The sequence below is a fragment of the Heterodontus francisci genome, chromosome 42, assembly GCF_036365525.1.
Source record: "Heterodontus francisci isolate sHetFra1 chromosome 42, sHetFra1.hap1, whole genome shotgun sequence".
In the NCBI taxonomy this organism is placed as follows: Eukaryota; Metazoa; Chordata; class Chondrichthyes; order Heterodontiformes; family Heterodontidae; genus Heterodontus; species Heterodontus francisci.
In genome coordinates, this window is record NC_090412.1 from 9,947,294 (window position 1) to 9,966,243 (window position 18,950).

At 41.7% G+C, this 18,950-nt stretch overlaps 1 protein-coding gene across 2 annotated transcripts in view; it reads right to left on the reverse strand.

The window, feature by feature from the left end:
• Positions 1–212: 212 nt before the first annotated feature.
• The window catches only part of zcchc24 (zinc finger, CCHC domain containing 24), a 195,914-nt gene continuing 177,176 nt past the window's right edge, over positions 213–18,950 (reverse strand). The window contains exons 4-5 of one of the 2 annotated variants that reach the window (XR_010970927.1): positions 4,142–6,475; positions 213–2,314 (exon numbers count right to left, since the gene is read on the reverse strand). Coding sequence is in view for 1 of the 2 variants with exons in the window: in XM_068020538.1 (XP_067876639.1) it covers positions 6,362–6,475 (114 nt within the window). In the remaining variant the exon portion in view is untranslated. Of the gene's footprint in view, positions 6,476–18,950 lie in introns of both variants that reach the window. The other variant, XM_068020538.1, reaches the window with a different exon arrangement.

Consider the following 18,950-nt stretch of genomic DNA (forward strand, 5'->3'; position numbering starts at 1 on the left):
AGGACAGAGGACAAATCTGGTAGCAAATCTGTCCACCGTAAGCATTGGAATGATTGCAATACAGACCCAAAGAATTTCTAATAAAATAGGGGCTGCACTGTGTCACAAATGTACCTGAACAGGCTTGGTGTGGTATTAACGCAAATGAGGTGCAGGGAATTAAACACAAAACTCAAAAGAATTAGTATTTTTTGCATTGTTTTAATGCACAAATAGAATACTATTAAAAGTTCTATAAGCAGGCTTATACTATCCAGCATAAAATAAGGCACGTGATGGAATGCCATTGTAATGGACATTAATGAGAGAGGGTAACATCCGTCCACATTGAACTGGCTGTTCATAACACTTCATATACAGGACTTTTTTTTTCCATTACCAGTTTCTCTGAGTCTGCCCACACATTACAGCTGTACAAAAAAAGTCTTAACACTGTTATCTAGCAACAATAAGTAAACAATCCCATCAAGTCGAACAGAGAAAGGCATGCTGGTTATAAACGGTCTACAGAAAGTTCCAAATATATATAATACCTTATTCTTCATTTGAGACTACAACTTTAAGCAGCAGAAGAATGCTCGATACAGTATTAGTCAGTGTAATACAACTATTAAAAAAATGTAGTGAAGAGGTTTTTTTTCCTAAAGAATCCTTCAGCAAGTTAAGTTCAAGTACGTTTTTGTTCTGCAAACTCCCTCAGCATTCATAAACGTCTAACTGTTGCAGTAAGGCTATGATAAAAATACAAGACTTTAAATGCTCTCATATATCTGCCCTAGCAATGTACATGCATTGTCTACGCTATTACGTGTTCAAATGGTATAGTCGCACGCCTGTACGCTTTCTCGAATTTGAGCCTGTGTTGTTCCCACAGATAAAGCTGCTGTTGAGCAATCAATCAAAGAGAAAGACCATTTACAGCATCTGTTTCTTGTCCGTTCTGTGGCACAGGGTTCTCATGTACACCAGTAGACCAGGCGTATGAGACTAACTCACAGTTTCATAGTTGCACAGTGGTGGATTTCCATCTACCAATTAAATATCTAAAATGACTCCTTTCGGAGTCTTCCTTTTACAAAAAAAAGTGTTTCATATCTTCTGGTAGCGCAAAATGTTTTGCTTACAAAACATCCAATTTGTCTCTTGCCTATATAATAGCAATCAAATAAATGGTCGCGTTTTCTTAACATTAATATGCACATTCCTCTACATAACAGTAATTTTGTCTTCCTGGTAACAGATGCACAATAGTTACTTGTTATTTTGAACAATCTAACACTGCTAGCTTAGATGGCAGTTATTTCCCAAAATACACATATATAAACTGTAATGTATTAATAGAATAAAACTAGAATTAGTTAAAACATTGGAATAAATGCAGGTTAATTAATACTGATAATATTTTCATCCCAATTTTATATATGGCTTCAAGAATTGTAAGGGTTTACTTTTACTTCCCCCAAGAATTATGTACCAACTTTCATACAATAATCATCTGTTTTAAACATCATTATTTACCTTCCTAATCAGATTACTCTGGTTGCATACTTTATACAGACAATGACTTGTAGAAAAAGAGAATTTTCTCTGATAAATAATATTTTCTTCTGGCTATAACCTTGGTTTGTAAAATATTCAAGAAAACTCTCAGTTGTGTTAGTAATTTAGTAGAAAAGATCTTTTGAAAAAATTTTTTTTAAAAATTCCACGTTATTTCAAGAAAAAAAAATCCCAAAAGAACAGGACCCTAAAATTCATGCCCCTTGAATATATACAAAAAGGTTACTGCAAAGATAAACAGGAAGTTGGAGAGATAGGAACTTGACTTTATAAGAAATATTTGTTATTAAAATTTTTAACATCTAGACGGTTTCCAAAATACACACAGTATAAAAATCCAAACAAAAAGACTATATAGTCAGTAATAGTTAAGATAAATACATCTGCAAGCGGAATCCAGAATACATCATATATGGGTAAATATATCCAATATAGCTAAAAATTCCACACTGCTTTTCTTCTTGATTGTCCCTTAAAAACCTCACTTTCATACTCACATACTTAGCATATAAATTTCTTGTCAGATTCCTGGCATGTTTGTCTTGGTTAACTCTTTGGGTACTGAGTTAATAGTTCTGGGTGTGGGGGATTGGACACTCCGCCTCCCATCTCCCTGCCTCCGTCAAACACGCGTTGGTGCATGCAGTCTGTTTCACAGTGGTGACCGAGAATAAAGTGCCTGAAAATCAGATTTCTGTTTGCTCCGGTTCCTGTGGGCCAATGATCATCACTATCATTTGGAACTGCGATTTCCCTACAAAGAAACAAAGTACGACTTTTTTTTTTTAGGCTGAACAGGCACCGAGGTTTCAGGGTTGTGGCTGAAGTGGTGCTTTGGATCATCTGTGACTTACTCCGACCATTAACATTGCCCCACCCCTGCCCCCATTTTGAGGGAGGAGGGGGAGGCTGAGTGGAGGGTCATGGACTTTTGCATGAGCATGTTATATTGCCTCATTTTTGTGTGTGTGCAAATAAATATTTCATCTCGAGTCTGGTTAGCAACAGTAAAGCTACAAATCAATAATATAGTCAATCTTTGTCAAGTCTGCTTCACCCGCATTATCACAGTCCCTTTGAGCACAGATATGCCCCAGTATTGTGTATGCAAAAAGTTTTAGCCAACGCTTCAGATAAGAATGGCAGGACGTTTGCAAATGCTGAACTGCCTGGGCAGTAGAGAACGGTCAGACGGATGGTCTGCACTTGTGATTCCTTATCGCTGAGATCTCAATCATAGTGTTAGTTTGAGTTGCAGCAAGGAGGCAGAGGCTGGGCATCTTCCTACAGGCAGCTGTTGGCTGAGTAACTCACCCTCATCAACCAGCAGCTCGCTCAAGAGTGCCATTAGCAGACGCCTAGGGGGCGAGTGTCCCACTCAATCATTCAGCAAAAGGAATGGTGTGTGGCTCCAAGGAGATGGGAGGGGGGAAAATTTATTAACTAAATGAAACCTCTGACCTCCACCACCATCAAACAAAAGCAGTATGTTTAATCCAAGAGGATGAATAGTGTAAAAATTATCAACACTCAAAATGCACATCAGGTCTGTCAGCATCTGTACAGAGAATACACAGTCCTGATCAGCACTGGTCTGGAAGATAAAGAGGCATTTTTAACAGTAGAGAGAAAAGGTGGGAGGAGGAGGGAATGGAAAGGTAAAAACAGACTCAAAATATTATATTACCAGGTTCTCTTTACAGATGCCAACAGATCTATAGTGAATTTCTAGCATTATTAACATTCCCAGCAGTTTTTCCTTTTATATTTTATGACTTCAATGGCTTGTAAGGAACTTTAAGGCAACTGCACCTCTCAGTAAGGCATCATAAGAGTGTGTGAAGAGATCACAGTGCATGGCAAGCTGAAGAAATGGTACATTGCATTAGAAAAGAAAGGTCTTTCAATCTAAACAGTGACAATTAAAATTTATCTGAGGAGTTTAAACATTAAAAATGTTTTTAAAAAGTGGAAGAGCTGGCCAGGTGTTCTGTGGTCCTATTTGCCTAGCAATTAAGTTCTCTGACCTTGCTGTAGGAGGTACAATGGTGAACTGCTCACAGTCAGTCAGAGGGAATGCTGTTTTATAGGAGCAGAAAAGTCAATCCACGTCAAACACAACGGCTTGGATTTTGCGGTAAAAGTAATGGTGAGCCTATCAGCATTCACTGTTATTCAAGAGCAAATTTGATGGCAACCTCCAGTGACCACACAAGCATGGTTATACCTGACAATCTGTCCAAGTTGCCCTGTTCCTCCACAAGCTATCTGTGTATCTCGTTGAGAGACTCGCCATGAAAACACATGGAAGGGATGAAGTTGCAGCACTTACGTGATAGACACATACTAAATGCACCAGAAAAAGTTAGCGCTTGTCCATTCAAGTTTACAAATGTGGAGTCTCATTCCTTCAGATTTTAGTATTGGGGTTTTTAGAAAAACTGAAAATCTAAATCATGCTTTTTAATGTTCGTTTCTGTCTCTTTTACCTTTCTCTCTTAATCACATCTTTCATTCCTTCTGTCTATCTCACTTTCTATACCTGATGGACATTGAATTAACTATTCTAATTTACACTTACTGGTTCAGAGTCTGTGTTCTTCCTATAGGCAGAACACAGAGTAGTTCTTCTATCTGATTGGTTAAGGAGATACACAGTTGTTTGTCCAGTTCACAGAGATCCCATATCTCCTGTACAGGGTGGCGTGCTGTTTTGGATTTCTTATCATTGCAAATTCCAATGTCCATAGAAAGTCTGTGGGAAAAGTGGAATGAATAGCAAGTGCCATTTGTTCACCATTGACCATGAAATCCACGTTACAGTTTATTTATTTAGAGATACAGCACTGAAACAGGCCCTTCGGCCCACCAAGTCTGTGCCGACCAACAACCACCCATTTATACTAATCCTCCATTAACCCCATATTCTCTACCACATCCCCACCATTCTCCTACCACCTACCTACACTAGAGGCAATTTACAATGGCCAATTTACCCATCAACCTGCAAGTCTTTGGCTGAGCGAGGAAACCGGAGCACCCGGCGGAAACCCACGCAGACACAGGGAGAACTTGCAAACTCCGCACAGACAGTACCCAGAACTGAACCCGGGTCGCTGGAGCTGTGAGGCTGCGGTGCTAACCACTGCGCCGCCCACTTTCTGTCCTGCCAGTAATGTACATTTATGCGGAATCTTGGTGTGTCCCTTTAAGGTCACAGGTGAAGTTGTTGTGCCTTCTTCAGGTAAATTAAAGGCTGACTGCTTTTCACAGATTGCCTTATTTTTCAACTACTACTTTTTGAAAGAATGTGACAGAAATTTACGTGAGACACCTGGAATGTGAAGGACATGTCTCGAAACATATATATCATATATATATATATATTTTAAAAATCTAATAAATAACCTTGTATCTCATTAGGGGAGGGGGAGAAAACATTGCAGGTAACTGATCATCTACATTTCTTTACATTACAAAGCCATGCACTAATATTGAATTTCAAGATATTCTGAGGGTCTCAGTGGTTAGTCATGGCTTGATGTTATTGTAGTACTTTACATTCCTACACATCTGGGACAGTGCTGATACTTTGGGGAAGGGGAGAAGAGCATGCAGTGGTACCTCGCTGTCTTAATCACTTGGCGAGACGACGCTACCTTAACTAAAGAAGAGGCAGTGCACTAGTAGATCCACATGCCTTGGTACAACACTAGATCTGTGCTGATTCTCCTCTTGCCCTTGCCCAATCCATATATCTCAGTTGTGCAGTCGGGGCAGTGATACTTGAGCAAAGATTAAGCATTTCCTCAGGTAGAGGGTGAATCAGCAAGGCAGTCACTCCGCATTGCTGCCTTGAACCACTTAGCAGCCAGTCCCAGAGCAGAACCAGACTCTAGCTTGGATGAAATATACTTTTATTTCATGGGAAGGAAGGGACACCCAAAATGTGGAAAGCTAAACTTTTTTTTTAAATGATGGGAAAGATAAATAACACCAAAAAAAAATTAAGCTCCAAAGATTAAGTTAATGCATGAGTTACGAAGGCGCTTAGTGTTCTGCGATTGAATTATCAGAAGGATTTATAGGTTCTTACAGAAATTCACAGTATCGTACTTTGCCATTGCTGGAACCTCATTTTTTTTTTTAATGGGGATGCCCAGGGAGTTATCTCCAGTTGTGATGTGCTGCATTGTACAAAAATTTTATTCAGTACCTGAAGAGTTAACCATGCCTCTTTCCCTATTCCCTATTCCATCTACTCTCGATTCTCTACAATACCAGACACATATTTGTCAGTCATCATCATTATCACTTGCCAATAACCATATTTTATTTTTTACTACTCTAAATACTGATGCTTGCCAGCTTTCATGACAACAAAGAGCTAGGGGATATTTCACAGCAAATGGACTTGTACTATTGGCTTAAGTATTAGTAATGGCACAGGAGGGGTTTGGTTTAAAATGTCAGCCTTTTCAGCCCAGCATGTTCTCCCCCTCGCACTTGCTCCTGGTACGAAGTCTCTGTAAACAAAGAGTAGGCAAGACACCCCATTTAAGGTGCCACTTTAACTGCTATTGGTAATACTGTTGCTGGTAGTTAATACTATAAATACAACCTGGAAATATGCACATACACAGGAAAGAGTCACATTCCACCAATTTAAGGCCCATTAGTTTTCCGTCTAGAGCGAGATTTTGGTGAATTCATCTTTCGGCTGTGTGTGTGGTCTAAGCAGTGTCGGGAGAGGGAGGCAGGTGGGCAGTGGGGGTGATGACAACAAGGACCGGCATGCCACTCACTGCACCCGGCGACAGTAATAGCCCAGAACTTTGCACTTCTCGCACAGATGCTGAGGATGTTCCTTGCTCTGATCTGACACGTCCAGGCCATCAGGCTTCTCCAAGGGCCTCTGGAAAAGAATTGAGAGGATAACGTACAAATTAAACAAATGAATGTTGGCTTTCAAAACTAAACATGCGCAAGTTACACCGTGACCCCAGAAACAGGTCATCATGTCACATGTTTTTTTTTTTGAGATCATTTTTCTAAGAATATTTGTGTATTGCCCATCTAGAAAGTATTTCTGTTTAAAAGATGCAGCACTGCTTTTTTTTCTACTTAGATTATTTTTTCAATCCAATTGCCCCCTTTCAATGCCCTATTGCTACTCATAATCCCACAAGCTTTCCTTTCTTGTGAATGAGAATCCACTGATCCACCACTGCAGCTACTAAACTATTGCATGCTGGAGCAATATTCTCATTATATACGCCATAATGGTTGATTGTGAGGACGGAAGATGTAGACTGCAGGAAGAAATCAATGTGGCAAATGGAATTCAATCCAGAGAAAAGTGTGAGGTGATGCATTTGGGGAGGTCAAACAAGGCAAAGGAATACACAATAAATGGGAGAACACTGAGAGGTGTAGAGGAAGTAAGGGACCTTGGAGTGAATCTCCACAGATCCCTGAAGGTAGCAAGACAGGTCGACAAGGTGGTTAAGAAGGCATATGGAATCCTTTCCTTTATTAGCCGAGGTATAGAATATAAGAGTAGGGAGGTTTTGCTGTATAACTCAGAGGCAGAAACCCTCAACTCATTTAAAACGTGTCTGGATATGCACCTGAAGTCCCGTAACCTCCGGGTATATGGACCAAGTACTGGAAAATGGGATTAGGCTGGGTGGCTCGTTTTATGGTAGGCGCAGACACGATGGGCAGAGTGGCCTCATTCTGTGCCATAAATTTTTCTACATTTTCTAAATATCTGAAGAGGAGGAAAGTGCAGGGATGTGGGGAGAGGGCGGGGGGAGTGGCAGTATTATGATTCTATGGTTTTCGCCTTGGTACCAAGCAGCTATTTGATACATGTAAGGGGAAGCTAGATAAATACATGAAGGAGAAAGGAACAGAAGGATAAGCTGATGGGGTTCGATGAATTGGAGTGGGAAGAGGCTCATGTGAGGCCTAAACACTAGTTTTTATTTATTTATTGTTACAGTACTGAAACAGGCCCTTCGGCCCACTGAGTCCGTGCCGACCAACAACCACCCATTTTATGCTAATCCTACATTAACCCCATATTCTCTATCACCTACCTACACGTGGGGCAATTTACAATGGCCAATTTACCTATCAACCTGCAGGTCTTTGGCTGTGGGAGGAAACCGGAGCACCCGGCGGAAACCCACGCGGTCACAGGGAGAACTTGCAAACTCCGCACAGGCAGCACCCAGAACTGAACCCGGGTCCCTGGAGCTGTGAGGCTGCATGGACAAATTGGGCCTAATGGCCTGTGTCTGTGTTGTAAATTCTATGTAAAGCTATCCTAATGAGCCTTTGTATCTGTATGGGCCAGTATTCTAGTTTGTATGAAATATATGCATAACTTCACTGATTCTCACTGGCAGGTCTTGCCTGATTGCAGCATTGACTAGAATTACAGATAATTCCCCAGTGTGTCCTCCCTCCCCACCATTGAGCAAGGCACAGGCGAGTTTACCTTATAGTGAGATGGAGTCATGTTGGATATGGATTGGATTTACTTTGCTCATACAAGTGAAACTTTAGTTAGTGCAGTGAATTTGTACATCTAGACCTCTCCCAAACACAGTACTGCCATTGGCCCAAGGGACAGAGGCAAGAGAGTTAAACCCAGAACAGTCAATTTTCCAATTCTTAGGTATCCTCTCCCATTCTATAGATGGCCAGCTATTAACTGTCTATAGTCATGTACCAATAAAGTGACTTTTAGGCAAATACCTACACAGTTCAACCCCCGATACCTCACATGGGGATGTCCATGAAAAATGAAAACATCACAAGTGAACTCCTGAAACAGTATCTGTGGATGCCGGTGACTACATTTTGGAGGAGAAAACACCTTTAGAAACAGTCCAGAAAATAATTTGCTATTTAGGGCCTCCCTGAAAACTATTTATGGTGGCAAAAACTTGTCCATTTTTGGAAACTTGTCTTAAAAACACAATTTCTTTTCTGCATGATGGCAGTTCTGAATTCATCCACAGCTTTCACAGAACAACTCAAACTTCCAAATTACAACAGATGTGTGGTAAAAGTCAGTAATGAATCATCTAGCACTGCTCAGAATTCCCAGAATCAGATTTAACTTTGCCTGAAAGACCAGATGTTTGAGTGTTTTTCAGTACAACAGACCATTTGATCATCAAGTATGTGGATACTTGGATCGGTTTATTGTTGATTTTCATTTCATATTACAGTCTAGAAGTGTAATCGGAGTGGTGTCATGGCCTTATAACATACAAGAAGTCTTGAGGGCTGTTGCAATCAAGGGCTGAATTTAATGACCGCAGCAGATGCAGAACACTGCACCAGAATGCCGGGGGGAAACCTCGCTGCTGCCATTTTCAGGAGCCTCAGCACAATTACATAGCCAGCTGGCAGTTAACTGCCTGCCGTCAGGGCTCCCTTCCCTTTAAGAGCAGAGCGCCCACCTCCAAGAGCTGCTGGTCTATCAGAGGGCTGGCAGCCCCTCCGTCCCAGCAGCGCTACTGGAAGCGGTGGTCTCTGCTGGTACTGCGGCAGGTCAGGCTTGCTGGGGCCAGTCAGGCAGGCCCTGGCAAGGGGGAGAGTGGGGTGGGTGGAGGGTCATTAAGGGCAGGGGGGGGAATTTCCAAGGGGCCGGGTCTCCATGCCCAAACAGAAGGGCACCCCCTGAGCCTGCAAGGAGCAGGCCTGGATGAAACCCTTAATTAGCCACTTAAGGGCCTCCGATCAACCTTTGGGCAGGAAGGGAAGGCTCTCCTCGACCCTGCTAAAATTTCATGGCGTCAGGAAGGAGACTGGAACTCCACCCCTGCCATTTTACATCCTCCCCACCAGCACCTCCCAGCCTGTCCCTCAAGGGCTGGTAAAATCCAGCCCAAAGTGTGTGGAGTGATATTACATAACTACATCTGTCACACCGCAGGTATCACATTCCATATATCACATTCCATATATCACACCCTGTTCCAGATGGAAAACAAGCTTAAGAAATAAGCTGGTCATTGACTACAGCTGGAAATTTGCAAGAACTGTACAATCAGCAAACATGCTCACCAAGCAGCAATTAAGCTCTGACTGACCTCACCCACTGTTTACTTAGCAGCAATTAGATTTTGTGACCTTAAAGAGGCCTAGCTTTATCAGCACAGTAATACATTGTGCATTTCAAAGTATAATACTCTGGTCCTCATTAAACAACACAGTGCCGAAATTAGTGTGAGCAACAAAACAATGAGATTTGTTAGTGCTAATCTTAATGTCACTACCATCCCTCAAAAAAGGAAGCTTCACTATCTCCGATGGCTCAACAGGTTAAGACAGGGAGTAGCTGAAATATATGGTTCAGGAAGGCCTTTGATCCAATTCCCCCGTCAGTACTGAGGTAGCTGGGAGTAGTAGCCTGACCTGCCTGCGTTAGAGATTGGTTAGACAGGGGGCCATAGAATGGGCGCTTAACATAGAAAATAGGAGGAGTAGGCCATTCGGCCCTTCAGGCCTGCTCCGCCATTTAAAAAAGATCATGGCTGATTGTCTAATTCAGTACCTTGTTCCCGCTTTCTCCCCATATCCCTTGATCCCTTTGGCATTAAGAAATATATATATATCCTCTTGAATATATTTAGTGACTTGGCCTCCACTGCTTTCTGCGGTAGAGAATTCCACAGGTTCACCAACCTCAGTGAAGAAATTTCTCCTCATCTCGGTTCTAAATGACATACCCCGTATCCTGAGACTGTGACCCCTGGTTCTGGACACCCCAGCCATTGGGAACATCCTCCCTGCATCTAGCCTGTCTAGTCTTGTTAGAATTTTACAGGTTTCTAGGAGATCCCCTCTCATTCTTCTAAACTCTAGTGAAGATAGGCCTAGTTGACCTAATCTCTCCTCATACGACAATCCTGCCATCCCAGGAATCAGCCTAGTAAATCTTCTTTGCACTCCCTCCATGGCAAGAACATCCTTCCTCAGATAAGGAGACCCTGACCATGAATAGGCACTTGGACATTTGATGCCTATATAAGGCTTCCTGCTGGAAGTGCACACATGCAGACATTGGGTCTGGACAGGACCAGCCTTGGCCCTGGTGCTGTCATGCTCTTGAAATCGATTACAGCCAAGGGTCACCCATGAGAAAAGCCCATCATCAGTGGAGTACCAGAGGGCGAGCTGTGCAATGGCAACAGTGGCCCAGCCAGCGGGCAGCTCCTTCAGGAGAGCAGGAGAGAAGAACACTCAGAAGGAGAAGAAAAGAAGAAGGGCCCAGACCACCTCACTGCACTGCCAGCTAAAATCAGAGCTCTACAACCAAGCCTTCACAATACAGCAAGCAGGGAAAAGACAAAAACCCGCAACCTCCCATTAAAAACACACAAGGCTACTTAACTACTCTTATCCGACAACCAATGCAACATGTTTACCATTGACCCTTTTATTTAGAACAGTACCTTGTATATACTCCCCAAATTGGACTGGATTGTGCCTAATATAAACACATATGCCAGTCCAATCTTAACTGACCTTTTTCAGCCCCCATTAATCCATTTTTTCAATGTCTTAAAATTTATAACCCCTTAACAAGCTGGACTAGCATCAAGTTCAAGGGTAAATCCCACGTCTGTTACTGTAATTTACATGCATTGTCTCTTGGCCACTCAACTCACTTCCTCTCATGTATTTGTGTAATTCCATCTGACTGACAATTCCCTACTCAATTCCTTGTCCATTTCATTTAACCTCAGTCCCCATCATTATTGTCCCAGGTGCCAAATATAAACCACTGGCTTGTAGAAGATTAACTGCCCGGATGTGAACTCAGTCTCTGCTGTTACTGAGGCATGTATTAATGGACAGTCCCACTGCTATTTCCAAATGGAATTAAACTCGACTCTTCATTTAAAATGTGTGAAAACTTGGAACTTCAGCACCAGACTTGTATTCCACATTCAAGTTCTGTTTTACTAAAACCAATTCTTTTGTTATTCAGCACTGTTACACAATTGCTGATGCCTGGATGTTGGACAGCTTCACAATGAATCCATTTAGGCCTCAGTAACAAAAGCATACTTGCAGCTCAAATTCAGATTTTAGGTCATTACCCCTCGCAAGTACAGTTGATGGTATAAATCACTAACCATGTTAGTCTTAATTGAAGTCAGAAGCTTTTTGTTAAGGGCCATTGTCCCAATCAGCCTCTTGCTTAAGGGAGTGCCTCAACATTCTGAACTGCAGCAATATCAGGACATGGGTCAGTGCCATGCTTTGAATGAGACATTAAGCCTGGGACCTGTCTACCCTCTCAGGTGGATGTAAAAGATCCCAGCGTGCTGTTTTGAAGAAGAGCAGGGGAGTTATCCCCGGTGTCCGGGCCAATATTTAGCCAACAGTACTAAAAACAGAACAGATTTTGTCTTTATCATTATCAGATTGCTGCTTGTGGGAGCTTGCTGTGCGCAAATTGAATGCTGTGTTTCCTACGTTACAACAGTCACTGCACTTCAAAAAGTATTTCATTGGCACTTTGGGATATGCTGAGGTTGTGGAAGGTGCTATATTTAAAGAGGTACTAAAATTATGCTTAGCGCCCTAGGGTGGAGAAAATAGGCTCCCCACTCCAGACTGTAAATTAAAGTCACTTGCTGGAATTGCACTTGTGCACAGCTTACATGAGGCTGGGATCAGGGTGGCCTGTGATGCCACTGTGGTTGAGAAGCCCGCTGACACCCACTGTTGAGGCTCACGCATGAAGAGTGGCCTCCTCGGTGCAGGGTTAACTGAAGCCCTCAGAAAAAGTTTCACTTCAAAAAAAAAGTCATGATGCAGCTGCAAGATTTTATAAACGTGAAGATTCAGTGAAAAAATATGAACAAGACTCTGGAGCCCTCAGTGGAAAGGTTACCAGAGAATGGAATATTACTCAGAGCATATTTAATAAAGGTGAAACCGTGCCACCTCTGTGCCTCCCCCTTAACAGAGTGCAATGCCACAAGCTGAACCTCTTCACAAAACAACAATACTCGGTTTCGAAAACCTGGCTAAAGACTGAGCTTCCGTAAAAGGCTGAAATTTGAAATCAATTAAAAATAGCGTCACTCACATCTTAAAATGCAGCTTTTGTTTAAGCCACAACATGTTGCTGTAACCGTAGTTACTGCTGGGCCATTTTGAATTGCATGGATATTTTTTCAGTGTTTCCTATTTCATTGAATCTAGTTTCCAGCTTTTCAGTTGCTGTCAGAGGGGTTTGGCCATCATCCAACAAAATCTGAACTCAGGTCAGCAAGAAAAATGAGGAGTTTGCTATCCTCTTGCACTGCTCAGTCTCCATCGCTTCTTAAATGCTGATATAATAGGCAGAAGTCTTGTTTTTGTTCCATACAAAAACTGAATCAATTTGAATGAGAAACCAGCTCTAATAAGCCCCAGTAGGGACTGTTGCCTATCTGTAGATTGTCTGTGAGAGTAGCTTGATGCCCAGGTTCTACTGCACACTTGGCAATGTTGATGGCTGATGGGTACCAGGAATGAAGTTTGCTTTTCACTCAGGTGAGAACACACTGATTGACAGGATCCTTTCAATAAATTAAACAGGGGAGTAGCTGGCTCTTTAGCTAGACCCCTACTACTGAGTGTCTAGGCCCTCAATGCTAGGACCAATTTGGGATCAGCTTGCTAGAATTGTGAAATTGTCCATTTTGGCAGGAAGAATAAAAAAGCATATTATCTAAACGGTGAGAGATTGCAGAGCTCTGAGATGCAGAGGGATCTGGGTGTCCTAGTGCACGAATCGCAAAAGGTTAGCATGCAGGTTCAGCAGGTAATTAGGAAAGCCAATAGAATGTTACAGTTTATCGTGAGGCGAATTGAATACAAAAGTAGGGAGGTTATGCTTCAGTCATACTGGGCATTGGTGAGACTACATCTGGAGTACTGTGCACAGTATTTGGTCTCCTTATTTAAGGAAGGATGTAAATGTGTTGGAAGCAGTTCAGAGAAGGTTTACTAGACTAATACCTGGAATGGGCGGGTTGTCTTATGAGGGAAGGTTGGACAGGCTAGGCTTGTATCTGCTGGAGTTTAGGAGAGCAAGAAGCGACTTGATTGAAACATATAAGATTCTGAGGGGTCTTGACAGGGTGGATGTGGAAAGGATGTTTCCTCTTGTGGGAGAATCTAGAACTAGGGGTCACTGTTTAAAAATAAGGGGTTGTCCATTTAAGACAGAGATGAGGAGAGATTTTCTCTCTCAAGTGGGTCGTGAGTCTTTGGAACTCTCTTCCTCAAAAGGCCGTGGAAGCAGAGTCTTTGAATATTTTTAAGGCAGAGGTAGATAGATTCTTGATAAGCAAGGGGGTGAAAGGTTATTGGGGGTGGGCAGGAATGTGGAGTTGAGGTTACAATCAGATCAGCTATGCTCTTATTGAATGGCAGAGCAGGCTCGAGGGGCCGAGTGGCCTACTCCTGTTCCGAATTTGTATGTTCGTAAGGAGCTTATTTTCCTAATCTCGAATTGGTTACTTGATTAAGTTCCTAAACTTTGGGATTTGCCCTTGGATTTTGGGTAACTTTTCAGCAAATGTGTTCAACAGCTCAGGCTTATCGAAAGAGGTATGGCTGATGGCGCTTCTTTTTGCAATAGGCAGACTGGACATTAGAGTTTCTTTGTCCTATTGGTTGCCCAATTTTTGCCATCTACTGAAGCATTTCTACTTTTTGACTATTGCTGCAGACATCCTTAGTTCAACTGTGTAACAAAGAGACAATGCAAATGTGGAGTTTGGATAGGATATTGCATTTAATATAAATCAGCTTACCTATGCCCAGATGAAACCTACATTGATCTTTGAATGATAGGCGAGATGCTCGTCTTAACGCAACACAGGTTGACTACATGACTGGGTCAATTAAAACATCCAGCTCGAGACTGTTCCAATTGATCCTTTTGTACAGTCAAACATTTTTAAGTTAACGGCGACAGACTACAGAGCAAATAATGTTAACAGATCCATTATTGAGTGCTTTCAGATTATGAAGCAATTGTATGGGATAATTTGCATTGTCTCATTGTTATATAGTTGTACTAAGGGTGTCTGCAGCAACAGTCAAAAAATAGAAACATTTCAGTAAAGATCAGGCAACCAAGAGAACATGGTAGTCACTATTGTTGTTTCCGAGCTAATCACTCAACGTTCGTGGCGTCATTTGTAGCTGTTACTCAAGACAATAATATCTCATAAATGGGGGAAAACTGGAATCATCAGCAGATTATGAATGACAAAATGGCAGCCAAAAGAAAATCTTCATGCCCTTGCAATGTACATCTGTCCAAAGAACCTTTTGCATGCTCCATTCCAAATTCTATCTGCAGGGAATTGGAATAGAAGGAAGCCAGGCCATGGTCCATGCAAAGTATCATTGCCAGGGATGGATACAGGCTCATTTAATATGTGTTGCATTGAGGATAATTCATAGACAGCTAATATGTCAGGATTGTCAACGTTTGAAATATCTGGTGAAAAGTGGAATTGCGAGATAGACAGAGAGACTGTAAATTTCTTCAGAGCTGCTCCTGCTTTGCTGACTTAACTTCACCAGAACAGCAACGGAAACCTTGCTAACATGTTTCTGACATAGTTATGGTGACTGGACAGGAGCAGTTATGAGGCAAATCCCAGCCAGAGAGATAGATAAATGGTTAGAGAGAGAGAGAGAGACTGCTAGCTGGTTTGCAGACACAAATGTGTCTAACATATTTCTCTCCCTCTTGCTATGCACACACTTCCTTTTTAAAAACTACCTTTCTTTTTGTCACAATTTTGTTCACACTATTCATGTCAATGTTTAACATTGACAATACCTGTGCAGTTATAATGGTGGCATTGTAACTCTGCTGTATCCTGTACCTCTGTAACCTCTTGTCACACTCAAGTAGAAAGGCGGAACTGACGTCTATGCAGTGTATCAGCCTGATCCTTCCTTCAAAAAGTACAACTATGGCCTTGTCACCTTATGAGGAAACACGTTTACATTTTGCTTAAACGAGATCCCTCGATTCACTGGTTTACCGATGCATTTTACGTATTCATAGACAGCAGCATCAACAAATTCAATCTTCCGAAGTGCTTTGTCATAATGCCCCTCAAGCCTGCTGCACTATTAAATAAGATCATGACTGATCTTCTACCTCAATTCCATCTTCCTGACTGGTTTTCTCAATCAGTTAGAAATTTTATAAAAGTACCAGTAAATTGCCTGTGGGTTTGCCCATGGTCATGCTATTTTAAAAAAAAACTTTTAAGGTGGCAATGAGGATTCAAAAGAAACTTTAGGGATGTGCTCCACAGACCCACCTAGTGTTCGGAGTCTGCAACTACATTGTGACTGTTGACATACTAAACTTGAATGGAAAATTTGACATGGAAATTTAGAGTGTTAAATGTTGGAGTGTGACCAAAAATTGTGAAAACATGAAGTAAGATTTGTGGACAGCAAGTGTGCACCCTACACAAGACACTGAAGCAGCAGAGGGTGACTGTCAGTCCCTCAAACCCTGTGCAGTAGTGGCAGAAGGGGTTGAATTTCCATGCAGGGCCTCAGGGACCACAATGAAACACAAAGTACACTCCAGGCTACGAGTGAGTAACTCCACAGAAGGTCTGCTGGCGATAGTAAAACCATTAGTGAAAGTTAATTGCCTTTTGACCACTACTGTTACTGGTTATATGTTGACTGTGATAAGGAGGGTAATTTTAGGACTTCATGCTCTTGAAAAGGCCCCACTTGGAATGCATTGCAACAATTCTGGAAAATGCTAGTCATGCCTGGATTTCCAGTTTGAAGTCCTGGAGGTCTAGGTTCCCTGCCAGGAATGTAAAGTTGGAAAATTACCCCTTTGGTTGGGATTAGTATGTTTATGTCTCTAACACTTGCTCATACAATAAGTTTTTCACTCTGTGGTTAACACCTGATGTTAGAAATATTACCATTGTTAACCAATCTCTCCCAAATGCAAGCAAGTCCTTGGGAGCAGAGCTTAATGAACAATATACCACAGTATTGAAGGTAATCCGTTACAAAAAGGACACACTGCAGCCAAATGAAAATGTACACAACCATCACGAAAACTAACATGAAACAGAAGTAGCAACTTGATTCAAGGCTTTGGGAATCGTTTTTTCTGGAACGTGTGCAAAGGAGCTTTGGAAAGTTCTGTCAGGGTTTCTGGAAAGAGGTCAGAAACAACAGTTGCTCTCATGATTTGTTCTTCTGCAGCTGCAAATCAGTAACAGTGGAGAAGTGTTTACCTTAGAAGAATTCTCTGATCGATCTTGAAATTAGCAGGAATTGAAAAGCTGAGGGTAGGTAGAGCCAATCCAAGATTCTTTTTTGCTACTTTTTGCATTTGAGAAGTCAAGAGGAATGATCTGCATAGTGAACAGTGAGCAATAAATTGCACTTAAGGTTTTAAGATAGAGTGCCCCCTTGCCTGTTTTCACCAGAGCTCGTGTGCATTTTCACACAGCTGGGGATCAGCTTTCCTTCCAAATCCCAGAGGGTTGTCACTTCAAACTGAAAAGACAAGTGAGGGCTTTTCGGCTGCTGTGACTGAGAGATTGCCCACAGGGACTCCAATTGAAATAAATCTCCCTTAATTGGCAGGGCCAATTCCTTGAGTTGTGCCCTGGGGGTTACGGCCTCTCACTGGACCCCATCCAAGTTTCTTGAAAAGAAACCCATTTGATTTGAAAATGAGACCCCATTAGGGTCCAGCCTGCCTCTGCAGAGAAAGCTGAAGCCTGCAGTTTGCTTAAATATTGGGAAATAACTCTTGGCATTGATACAGTACAGTATTAAATCAAATGGCAGTGGCAGTCCGGCTTGTATCTGAATCCTGACTGTTTTAAGTCATTAAGAACATTAATTTCAGCTTATGGTAAATCCAAATGAACACAAAGCACATGGTGAAATGTGGAAAATGGCCAATCTTGCGGGTAACCATCTAAAAGTACTAATAAGCTTCTTTACAATAGATTATGAGATCCAAAAAGGGCAGCTTATTTAGACTAATGCAATATTGAACAGCATGTAATCCATTGCCTGTAGGAAATGGAAAGTCAGCTTTGTAAATCACTAAGTGTTGGGTTTGAGTCTTGGGGCTCTGCCACTCAGAAATCTGATCTCTTTTCAGGCAGGCTACTTGGTGGCAGAACATCATAATTTTTCTCCAGGAAAGGAAAATAATTGCCAATCCTATTCAGCCTTGCCCAGGTACAGCGTGTGTTCTGGTGGACCCTGGATCAGCATCAGGTGATGGGTGTGGAGTTTCAGAATTGAAAAAGAGTATCCGGTCTCCTTGAGATGAAAGTTGAAACAGCTCGTAGAAGAAAATAAAGCAGGGGAACTCTAAAGTGAAAAGTTTTTCATATAAAAATGAATAAATGAAATTTAAACAATGGAGAATCTGAATGAACGCTGTCATTTCCAAAAGGCCAGTTTGAATTTGCCCCAAGTAAATGGATTTGATCGAGTTTACAGCAGTGCTGGTACCTCCAGAATGCATTGTGCAAAGAGTTAGTCCAAATGGATTCATGTCGGGATTTATAGACATCCTGATAACAGCCTCTACACGTAAAGTTGGCTGGGGTTGGATAAAAATTCAGTTTTATTTGAGTATCTCAGGGGTCAAGTTATGTTATGCCAAACTTTCCTTAGGAGATTTATTGGGTTGGGGAGAGTCAATGATCAAGCAGATTTCTTCATGATTTTTTTCTTGTTCCATTCTATCTTAGGCTGATAAGTGGCAGAATTACCAATGGATGAGGGTCAGCTTTACGAGGAGAGATTCTTATTGTAGCATATGCATCCACTTGTTTTTATAACTGGAAAAAAAAGGATTTAGTGTTGTCACTAAACATACTTATAAAGCACTAGCAGATCTCTCAGAGTGGCTCATGGGCAATCCAGGTGAATTAAATATGTTTATTTTACTGTCTCTGAGCACAGCTCTCACAAACTTCTTTCCACATCCTTTGCCAATGAACAACCCCCTACCCTATTGTCAAACACCAGCATCCTCCTACCTTGCAATGGCATAATCTCAACTCACCATGACCAATGGCCTGGGAAACCCATGAGTACATATGTACAAATAACATATAGATAGATAGGTTGGTATCACCATACATCAGGAAAAGAGATGGTACCTCAATCTACTCGCTTCAGTGCTGTGTCTATATCGTTCCTGTGTGATATTCCTTAAACTGCTGTCAGTGACGAGCCTGTAACTATCGGTATTTCACCCCAATTAAAAAGCTCAAAATGTTCTCTCCACACAAATCCAATTTTTTACAGTCAAATTA